At 39.6% G+C, this 11,844-nt stretch overlaps 1 protein-coding gene across 1 annotated transcript; it reads right to left on the minus strand.

The window, feature by feature from the left end:
• Window positions 1–2,873: 2,873 nt before the first annotated feature.
• On the minus strand, window positions 2,874–10,321 carry atp5f1d (ATP synthase F1 subunit delta). Its single transcript, XM_022191768.2, has 5 exons — window positions 10,083–10,321; window positions 8,863–9,016; window positions 7,575–7,663; window positions 3,085–3,214; window positions 2,874–2,990 (listed from the first exon to the last, which is right to left on the minus strand). Exons 1-4 carry the CDS (start codon window positions 10,197–10,199, stop codon window positions 3,092–3,094), a joined length of 483 nt encoding a protein of 160 aa, XP_022047460.1. The 5' UTR covers window positions 10,200–10,321; the 3' UTR covers window positions 2,874–2,990; window positions 3,085–3,091.
• Window positions 10,322–11,844: the final 1,523 nt, after the last annotated feature.

Below are 11,844 nucleotides of genomic sequence, written 5' to 3' on the forward strand. Positions count from 1 at the left end.
ACTGATTGCAATCATTACCTGAAGCCCAAGTTTCTGACCAGCATGAATTGTTTCTTCACTACACCACTACGGTTTTGAGCTTTTAAGCTTCAAATTGCTCAGCTGCGGATGACACCAGAGACAGTCATGGGTAAAGCTGAAGTCTCACTCTGCTTTATTATCATTTTTAAGCTGACATCATCCTAAACAGAATGATTCACATGGGCTGGTCTCCTTCTATTCCTTCTATGGTTGACTCAGTAAATACAGCCCAGTGTGCTCTCCCAAAGCTGCTTTGTGTTGGAGAGCTACTCAAAGATGACACCACGGGTTGTTATAGTGTGTATCATGTTATTCTCTCCCCGCACACAATCTTTTAATTACAGTACATGGCCATCCGCGGCAGATAGACACTGACTTGTTATCACCACTGAATGGCTCTTGAGTAAGGACTCTCACTGGATACTCATCATCCTTTATCAGCATGCGGCACTTCTCTGCTTCTGTATTACCGTGCGGGTCGGGCAGTTCATTTTCTTCATTAGGCCATGAAGATACAAATGTACCGATTTGAACCCCGCATCTCTTTCATTCAGAGCCAGTTTAAACCAAAACTAGACACTACAAACCAAAAAGGGACTTGTTCCTCAATTACAGTATCTGATTATCCAGAAAAAAAACATGGAAAATCCAACACTGTTTTAGCTACACACAGACTGAGAGGACACAATGCCCACGTGGGAAGCACATGGTCATTTTCTTTCTTTGCTTTTCGACAAGAGTGGCGGTAAAAAGCAAGGAAAGACGTCCTGACTGGAGCCTGGTTTCAACATCCCCCATCGCAAATCTGGATTAAAGAAGTGGCGGTTTTGACATGACCGTTTCATCTCGCTTGTCTGAAGTGTTACTCACTCACATGTCTCCAGGCCCTAAAGGCTTACTGATGAGTGAGCATGAGTGTGCATTGTTCATGTAAATGTATGTGTGTGTGCAGCTGGGATGGGATAGAAGGCTTTGATGAAAGAGGCAGATTAGAAAGGAGAACAGAGAGCAGGATGTGTGAGGGGTGTTGACAACTTATTTTTATATAGATGGATACAGACCAAAGTCACTCTAAACTGTAGAAGAAGAAAAAGACATTTCACAGCTATAAAACATTACTCCTTTTAATTCTAATTCACAGCTTTGAAGCAAGAAGTCATACCTTAATGCAGATAATACTGCTTTAATAACATATGTAGCAGTTTCATTAGCAGCCGTGAGATCATTTCTGTATAAACACTGCTCCTTCCAGTGCACTTACACTTGTTAAAGGCCCTAGAGAGTTTTGACATTCAAAATAAACCGGTTGTGGTTTCTGCTCTGAAGCCTCAAGTCGGCACGTGAGCGAGGGCAGCGCCTCCAGGAGCGAGTCTGAGCTGAAACCTGTGGTTATGAAACGAGAAAGGCCGTGTTTTCCACAGGGTAGGCAAAAGAAGGACTTTTCCTGGCTTTGTCACCGAGGCCTGAGGTCACCGCTCATAACAAACAAGCCCTGCCAGCACATTTACACGAAGCAACGCTGAGGGATTCCAAATCATTCCAACCTACGATGTGGGCCTGCGACTGTAAAAGTGACTAAGCTTTAACCAATACAGGAGCTGATGCACAGTCATGATTTAATCACGGGGTCTTTATTTTTTTAAGGGAGTTACTTTGAAGCTAATCAGATCCAGCAGCGGTTATATGACAAATCTAATGACAGTTCCTTCCCTGAAACTGTGGTTTGCCGAGAAGTAAAATAAAAATCTGATTATCTGATGCACTCTGGCACAAACTATACCTGTTGTCTGCTGCCCCCAAGTGGCAGTAAATATCACTACACAGAAAACATCCCTCTTCAGATGCATTTTCCACAACACATGGCAAGGATTTAATGAGAACAGTTCATAACACACTGCTGAATTCTAAAGATCTATGAGACAGATTTAAATGTTTGTGCACCAAAGGTTCTACACGCAGCAGCGAAAAACGTGCAGAAACAACCTCTAGTTCTGAGCCAACCGTTGCATAATTTTGAAAAATGCCAGAAAAGCAGTCTGAGATAGGCTGAGAGGCAGAGCAGGCATGGAAGTGTGAGGCAAGAGCTGCTCCTCAAGCCACAGAAAAATTAATAATGACAGAATCTGACACACGCCACAAAGGGCTCTTTTGAAGTAGAGCTTTACCCTCCAGAATCCCCTGAATCGGACATTCATGTTGTGGTCCGAGCCGCATCATTTTGAGCAGTTAGCTTCAGCTTAAAGCCAGAGATGCTGGAGCTGAGGCAATGTGGGTGCAAGAGAGGATGAGGGCAGTCTGAGTGGTGGAGTGAGTTTTAAGGAAGGTGGAATGAGTGTTAGAAGGGAAAGAAAGTAGTCTGGTGGTGCATCTCTAACCGACAAAAGCACAAGTTGGAACGTTTGCACAAAAATTGAAACAACCAAGCAAAGGGTTTGCAAAAAAATTTATAAAATTATGCAATTAAGTGACAGGATACTCATGTTATATCTGAAAATGAGTGCAGTTTCACAGGCCGTCCTCTGATTAGACAGTGTTAATGTTTTTTTTTAAATTTTAATTCAACATTCAAGAGGTTTGACACGCACAGAAACTAGACCGTTATACTGTACAATGAAATTCTTAGTTTGCTGATCCTCCTCACACAAATGATAAAAATGTATCACATAAATATGAATTTCATGATGTAAATAAATCCCTAAGTGTTTTACGATTCCTTTACCACTGAGGCATTTTCAACCCATGAAATGCAGACATTTAGCAATGTTAACACCAGCACTGATGCCTTTTATCACAGTAGTCATAAAAACTTGTTTAAGTGAGCAGCCCGTCTTCAAAGAAACACAATCAACAAGTAATTCCAAATAAATTTATTGTTAATTTCATCCACTGTACAAAGAAAGCCTGGAATCTCCTGGACACTGACTGAACTGGAAACAGATGATTTCCTTCAAAGCAACAGAAAAGATTACCTAGAAGGAAAAAATAAATGGATAGATTCAGTCTGATACACATTATACTTTTAAATATTACCTTTTGCAAAGAGTAATGCAGCTGAGGACGTACCACAGGTCTACTCCAGAGCCTTGACGATGGCCTCGTTGGCTTCTATGCTGACCTGAGCTTCTGCCCTCGCTGCCTCGTCAGATGTACCGGCCAGTTCAGACTGGGCCTTCTCCAGGTTGGCCTTGGCTGCCTAAAAATAGACAGAAAAACAGATCATGGAGCTGTGAATGTAAAACAGGGACAGAAATGATAACCTCCACAATGTAGACTTTATATTTGTGAAGCAAAAGCGCTTCCACTTCCATCACACACCCTCATCATAGCTAGAAAAACAAAAAGTCTCAGCTCACTATTCTGTTATTGAGAAAAAATGACTGGACCAAGACTTTGCAAAACTCTAATCACCTCAAAATCCCCTTTGAAGCTGACTGGGATGTAACAGTCAGAATATCAAGTCTGAGCAAGTACAAGTCAGAACTGAAGAAAGACAAGCAGAGAAAATCCCCGCTGCCTCTTTACTCTGAAAGCTCCATTTGTCACAGTCGCGATTAGAAACGAGAAATGCCAAACATAGCTGGAAGTTAAAGGTCTCCCAGTAGGGATTTGACACATCTGCTATAACTCAACAGTGACTGACCTTTCCCTCCTTATTAACAGTGCTGGCTCATGTGCATTGTTACTACAGAGGGGGAAGACGGCGAGGGGAAAAAAAATAACTCATTTACTGCTATGAAGTCAACTTGACAGTGACACTGGCACTGCCCAAGGTCAAAGACAGACACCTCGGCGGCTAGTGCACAATAACGCAGCCTAGCATTAACAAGACTGACATTTAAACAAGGACTCGACATTGAAGCTCAAATGCAACACTGATCGGATGGATAATCATCAGCTGGGAGGTGCTCCTCAGCCCCTCCGATAAAAATCAGAAGGAAAAAATGTTGTGTGGGTTCAGAGGATGGTCTCTGCTGTCAAAGATCAAGCCCAGGGTGGACAATCAGGAATTATGCAAGCCTCCGCAAATTGGATGTAGACATCAATCACAGAAATCTCATTAAAACAAAAGATCCATAGAGAACTGCCAAACCCACTCTGGACTGACATTCTCAAGACATTTGTAATCATTTGTCAAAACTGACTCAGCCTGACCAGATGTTTGAAAAAAGCATTACTCCGGTCATTTCACTTATGTGGCAAAGCATATTCAGAAACCTCAATCCAAAAAGATACGACCACATTTTCCAAACTGTCTTGTCAGAATTTCAAAGCTCCTTTCTCTGTGCAGCTTGTGACAAATTGTACTTCACGTGTACTTTGACGGGAAGCTACAGTCTCAAACAACTTGGACTGATAAAGTGTGCCCTGCAGGTGCAAACTTGATTCACACACATGCACCATCAAAAATAATATCAAAAGCAGAAATTCAGATTTTTGCTCGCCCACATCCACAGTGAAAGTCAAAACCCAAAGTCAGTTCCAGAACAACAGAGAGGCTCAGGATTAAAGCGCTCAAGGACACATCAGGTACAAAGATAATCGCGGCAATACGATAATTTAAATGAACCGTTCGTCAAGGTGAAATCGAACTGTGTTTTGTGAAACCAAATAAAAAATTCCATGTTGTACTGACAACCATGACCACAGAGTAAGCACACAGTGAATAGAAATATATTAAATGATTTCAAAACAACTAATTACCAAACTGGCATTTCAACAAACACCAATTCCTTGGATTGCTACAATAAATCTCACACCCAAAGGTGAAAGGGTGCATTCATCCTCATTAAATGCCACAAATACTGATCCCACACATTTATACCTCATTAAAATATACAATATAAGACCATAACAATCAATAAAGGGTTTATAATGAGGGGATCAATGCAGCTGTTACATGACTAATCTGTACATCAAATACAGGGTTGGTGACTGTAATTACAGGATCACCTGTGCAAAGTAACACAATCTAGACCCTCCAGAAAAACGCGATTATGCGATCGCATGAATTCCCGCATTAATCACCAAAATGCCGCTGATTATGTGGGGGTCAATTATTTCCCAAAAGGCCGCATAATGCCCGCAAAACAGCGCATAATTCCCACAAGAATCTCACATTTCTACAATAAAAAAAAAAAAAGAGAAATATGCGGGTCCCGCTTGATTTCACAATTTCCGCATAAAATGAGAAAACTATAACCAATATAAATGGAGTTGTGAGTGAGTTTTTATGTGACGCCCGGCCTGACGTCATCAGTTCGCGCATTCACACACACACACACACACACACACTAGAAGCACGAGCTGATGCGGAGCGCGGCGCCAGTGTTGCCAACTTAGCGACTTTCTCGCTAAATCTAGCGACTTTCCAAAGCGTCCTAGCGACTTTTTTTTGTCAAAAGCGACTAGCCACAAATCTAGCGACTTTTTCTGCCGTTTTGGAGACTGACAGGAAAACTCGGATCATTCTGCAGTTACTGTCCTCAACAGCAGATGCTGCTGTGAGCTTCTCCCCCTCCCAAAGCACAGGCTGTTAGTCCAGTAACCCCGCAGCAGTCCCAGTGTCTGGTCAGAGGACACATCACTCCGTGGCCAGACGGCAGGTGAATCGCGCATATTTTTGCATATTTCACAACTATTCGCATACTTTGCAACTTTCCGCAATTTCCCTGCATAAAATGGCATAAAAACCCCGCATATTTATTCGCATAATCAAGGATTTTTGCCCGCGTTTTTCTGGAGGGTCTAACAATCCGACTAATAAACTCTACATGAAATCCTAGCTTTTGTGAAAGTTTTAATGTTTTGGAATGGTGTCAGCAGGGTTTATTTTGGACTGTATTGGGTTGAAATACTTTTCAGGGCTGGTTATTTCAAATCAGAATGTTTAATCATGTGACACTAACTGAAGGTTTTTCCACTGCATCTACATGGTGGAACATGTAACGGGTAACTATTGGCCTCCATCTGACACTGGATAAGACAAACATACTTCGTCTTTTCCTTTTGTTTTGTTTTTTTAAATCAAACTAGTCATTCTGAATGACATGTCAGACATCAAACTGAAAGGAACTCTAAAAATCAAACATATCTTTACACTCTTTGGTAGCACTCTTCATCATTTGCCTTTTTGCATGTTGAAATAAAATTGCATTTTACATAAAGACGTACTTTCATGATCTGTGTAATCTCGTGTGCAACGCAAACTCAAACCGACCCGTGCAGGTAGAGACTGACTGATATGGATTACATCTATCACAGTAAACTGAATTCTAATGAACTCATAAAGTATTCACACCCCTGTAGTTTTGGAAACTGAACAGTGTTGTAGATTTAAATTTGAATTGAAAGAAGTGCCTTTTTCCTAAATCTGCACTCAGCAATACATAATGGCTAGGTGAAAACATTCTGTGCTCGGAATGTTTTGAAAATAGATTGAAAGTCAAATAGTGAAACTTCTTTACAAAAATGTTCAGATTCTTACTTGTGGCACTTCAAATTGTAGTCAGGTGCATCCCGTTTGCTTAATCATTGAAATGTGTCTCAAACTTGATGCAAATTGTACTGACTGAACACACCTTTGTATGCAAAAACAAGCCTCAAACATGACAGAGCTAAAACCAAGTTCAAGAAATCTCTGCAGAATAAAATGTGGCTATAAACAAGTGTATAAAACCATTTCTTAATTTATGACTGGTTTCAGAAGAACAGATACAACTTCTCTCTTGTGCAGAACTTTAAGCTCTTCATCTGGCACTACCGGTACTTATCATCCAGCTAATAGCATCCCTGTGGTAGAGCATAACAGTGGCAGGGAAGGATAATGCAGCCAAATACAGAAAGTAAAAAAACTGCCAGAGTGTACAAAAATGACCTGAAGCAACAGCTGAGGCAGTACTGACGTTGCTTCAGGACAAGAATCTGACTGTTGTGAAGTGGCACGGCTTTAAACCCAACAAAACACCTGTGTAAAAACCTGTGGATGGCAGTTCATAGATGCTCCCCATCAAATCTAATGGACTCTGAGAAGAGAAAGGAGAGAAACTGCCCAAATCCAGGTATGCAACGTTACGGATTAAAAGTCTAAATACTTTTGTGAATGATAAATTTCAAGTATTGATTTTTGTGAGAATTTCTAAAAATGTGTCTTCATGTTGTCATTATGGGTTATTTAGTGTAGACTGATGGGAATTTTATCCTTTAAAATGTGATCTACAGAACAAAGTTAATCAAGAATGAAGCCTGAATAATGTGTGTAAACATTTCAACATAGATTTGTCTTGATACGGCAGTTTTCTGGAAAGAAAGTTCACAAATTTAAAAGCTCTGAAGTAAACATGGCTTCATTTTTGCCCAATCTGGTGAAAACAAGTACCAAACAATTTTTGTCATACTGATGGAGCGATCCTGTGAATGCGACTTCAACTGTAGGGTTAAAGTTTTTGCAGCTGTCAAATTTGTACCATCTCACAATATATTTGGTCATACTGTCCAACATTAGAGCAGATAGGCTCTTCAATGTGAATAGATGTAAAGGTAAACATTATACTTACTGCAATGTCCAGCTGGTCCAGGGGCACGGCCTCCTCAGCTAGCAGCTGCACTGAAGAATCAGCGTTGACTGTTACTGACCCACTGCTCACTGCGAACACAAACATATAGCGGGTAACTATACATGCTGAGAAACAGCCATTTTAAAGGTATTTTAAGACCAAAAAAAAAAAAAAGTTCAACGCAGCCCCAAAGTACCCCCCCACTTCCTAGATATCATTACAACAACAGTTTCTGTCCACATTCTCAGCTAATTGTTGCATCGAGCAGGCAGCTGCCATTTTAACAGCTAGGAAAAAAAACTGAGGACCTTTTAATTTTGGTAGAATTCAACAACTTAAGCTTCTCTGATTCAGACATCAGAGGTACTTACTTGCAAAGTTGGCTGCAAAAACCTTACTGGAACAGATTAATTCAAGTGGTGGATTTCAGCTTTTCAGAAATTGCAATTCTAAATATTTGTATCAGAAACTTTAGGGGTAAACATGAAGAATTTGACAAAACGCATTTGTGCACTCGCAAGTTCCGTTAATGGGCGTCATCAGCACATGCACTTAGGATTTGGCTATTCACTGGGCTGAACGACTAATAAAATATCGCTCATCATTATTTTGGCTTCCTGTCATTAAATGAGTAAAATCCACTGCGATACTGATGTAGAAAACGTGTGCTCTCCTCATAGTCAGCTCCACACACAGACATTTACACTTGGAGAAAAACAGCCCAAGTTGATCTAAATTTATTAAATATATAAATCTCCTAGAACGACTTATTTCCCTTTTAAAACTAAACTGTGGTCATGTGCAGGTCTGAGCTGCAGTAACAGAGAGTGGAGACTACTGGTTTTTTTCTTTGCACAGCACTGACATCTACTGTAATTTGTATGTGAAGCATTTTGGAAATATCTATAAATTCTAGTTTCTACTTTAAAGCAGATGTTTAGCGAATTATGTGTTTTGGATATCATTTTATTTATGTTTTACCTCGAGGAGATGCACTGAATTCAAGAGAAGAAGAACCTTATTTTAACATACACTTGAGGCAAGGATATGTACAATACCTGGAATGCAGCACAACAATAATATGAGTTCAGTGTAAGTGAAATAAGAACAGTTTGTCTCTAAAACCAATGCATAGGTGTGACAGATAATCACGATTTCACAGTTAATCAAAGTAATCGTGATTAGTATTTTTGCCACAACTGTGCATCCTTTTTTGAACAGCAGGACAATGACATCAAAATATGCATGTCTGAGGTCATTTCCCCATTTCAGTAAAGGAGAATCTTACCAAAGTATTTAGCAGAGGAACCGTCGTCATTGAAGACTGTGACAACGCCAGGCCTGAGCACCTGCAAGGTGGGAACGTGGGCCGGAAGGATACCGAATGCACCGGTGAGCGTGGGCACGTCAACCTGCTTCACATTAGCCTCTTTGAAAAACACCTGGGATGGAAAACACACATGCAATGAAATCAATCAAACCTAATACGAACAGTCAAACAACTATAGAATGATCAAACAGACTCAGAACTTCTTTTTTCTCCCTTGACATTCATCTCGACACCTCACATTTGCTGCAGACTTCTCCAGTACATTCACAATGAATAATCTTAAATGTTGCCCTTCAATAACATTCAGTCAACTCTGTCCTTGTGCATGCCAAAGACAATATTATCTCTCTACTGTATATGTACTACTACAATATATACTCCATTACATGTTATGCTGTACATATATGCCACCACAATTATACTACATTGTATTCTTGTCAATATTCAGTTCTATTTTACTATATGTCTAATGTTTTATCTTTACTTTTAAGTCACTGGATGCTTAAATATCCCTTGGGATCAATGAAGTATTAATCTACTTAAATCAATGATGCAGGTAGAAAACTGCAACATGGAATATGAAGTCTAGCAGAGCATTGTCAATAGCCATTTTTAATAATGTAACAACAGCTTGACAACTTTGCATTTCTATTTATAATGCACATGTCACAATAAAACGATTTCTTGGTAACTGTTTGGCCAAACATAGTGGTTGAATGAATCATGCTCCACTGACACCAGCTTCAAGGTTACGATTGAGCATTTCGAGCTCTCTTGCTGTGTTGTGGTTTCACAAAGCATTTAAACTCAAGCTTATGTTCCACACTTTGAACACGTATTTAAAAATGCACAAGAAGATTTATGCATTTCAGAAAAAGTGAAGCTTTACATTCGCAAATCCGCAGCTAACACCACACACGGCTGGTCAAAGACAGTGAATGACAGCTAGGTTAGCTAGCAAAGCTAACCCTCTAACAAACAATGCAAACTTTCAGCTCTAAAAGTAACTAAGTTCCTGCATGTCTAGTTTTATGTATCGCAATAAAAAGACAGCGTGTATTAGTAACAAACTGCTCAATACGCTGAGCTTTCTACAAACTGTGATGCTACATTTCAATGAGAAACGTAAGCTAGCCGATAAGCTAGCTGGGCCCGAGAAGCCTCCCCGATAACATTACCTGTGTCGGGGAGGCGAAAGTGAAGGACATCTGCGGGGCACCGGAGGCGGCCTCGGCGTAGGAACGGGACTGCCTGAGCACCGGGAGAGCACGACGGAGGAATCTTGCTGCCATCATGTCTGAAAAGTATGGATTTATTCAAGCACTGGTGAATGACAGAGATCCCCAAGCCCTTGCGTGGAGGCGGTCGGTGTGCGCTTGGTAGGACAAGGACGTTGGGAAGCTACCCATCAGGCTTTACGGTGGCGCAGAGGATGCTGGGTAGAGTAGTCTTTTGAGAGAAACAGCCGACACAAACATTTCAGCTAATTATTGTATTGCGGACTGGTTGTGAATTTGTGGAGTCGCTGTGACAATGTCAACTTGTTAGCACCATTTTTGGTAAATATTATGTTTTTTTAAAGAAATAAACTGACTCAGGCTGCAGTGTTTGGTTCGCGTGGACGTCATTTTTAATCAATTTATTTATTTACTTGCCAACGTTGTTCTTTTATTGCATCAGTTTATGGCGAATATGTATTTATTTACACTTTCTATAAAATGTATTCACCTAAACTGGACGTTTACCCCCTCCATTGCTTTTTAACATTGAATTGTGGTCAGTATGATTTTATTATGACAATAATTTACGAAAGTGTCTTTCATGTCAAAGTTTGAACAGATTACAGCTGGCTGCACCTGTATTAAATTAATACTTATGCAAACACTTATTTAATATTCTCTATTTTCATTTATTTGACTTTAAAAAATAAAAAAATCAGTCTTCATTTTGACTTGAAATTGTCTATTTTAAAAACCCTTGTAAAGAAAAAAGACAGCTTAATTAAATAGAACATATTCCAATGTTGAAAAGCAATAAAATGGTTAAAAAAAACTTTGTATACATTTTTGAATGCAAATGTCTTAAATAGCAAGTATCTCCCTAAAATCTACACTAATGTGTTCCTGCTACTGATTTGAAAACATCTTTCAATTGCCTTTCCTGTTGGGTTAATGAAAAAACACATTTAGATGCTAAAATTTAGAATTAACATGAGACATTGTGGGGAGACATGTTTATTTGAGCTGCTAGAGAGGTCATCTTCATAATTCTAGTCCCATAACACAATCAAAACACTGAAACACAATATTTTGCAAGATGACTGGTTTATCTTAATAAAGAAATATTCCTGACAGCTCTGATGTAATTAAAGATTCATCGAGAGAAGCTTTAAAACAAATATTTCCTCTATTGTATATTAGGAGGGACGGCTTGGTTTTTAGTCAGCATTTAGAAGGAACATGGACCTCCTAAATACTGAGAATTGTAATTATTCTTGTTTATATTCCAGATTTTCAGTTTGAAACTAGTGAGACACCAACACTGCCAGAGGGTGGCACCAAAATCCCGTGAGATTGGCAACACAAATACCAAAAGATATGGACCCACTAACCTCACCTGGGGACCAAGTTTTTGTTCTCAATAGGCTGTATGGTGTATCCTGAAAACTCTCAAAATCAAGGAATGCAAAGTTCTGAATAAAAGGTCTGAATACCTTTGCGTATGAGAGATTTCATGGTTTAGATTTTCTAGGAAATTTGTGAGAATTTCTTAAAACATGTCTTCATGTTGTCACTATGGGTTATTGAATGTAGATTGGTGGGAATGTTATTTTTTAAAAACATAATCTGCAACACAAGATGACCAAAAAGTGCAGCTTGAATAATGTGTATACAGTTTCAATAGATATAGAATTCCACAGTGCTTCTGTCAGTATTTGGG

This window comes from Acanthochromis polyacanthus, chromosome 4 (assembly GCF_021347895.1).
Source record: "Acanthochromis polyacanthus isolate Apoly-LR-REF ecotype Palm Island chromosome 4, KAUST_Apoly_ChrSc, whole genome shotgun sequence".
Lineage (NCBI taxonomy): Eukaryota > Metazoa > Chordata > Actinopteri > Pomacentridae > Acanthochromis > Acanthochromis polyacanthus.

Coding starts and splice junctions, on each gene's coding strand:
- atp5f1d (XM_022191768.2), bottom strand. CDS start 10,199: ATGATGGCAGCAAGATTCCTCCGTCGTGCTCTCCCGGTGCTCAGGCAG. Junction 7,664..8,862: donor TTCCTCTGCTAAATACTTTG/GTAAGATTCTCC, acceptor TTGTGTTCGCAG/TGAGCAGTGGGTCAGTAACA. Junction 3,215..7,574: donor TGGACCAGCTGGACATTGCA/GTAAGTATAATG, acceptor GTCTATTTTTAG/GCAGCCAAGGCCAACCTGGA.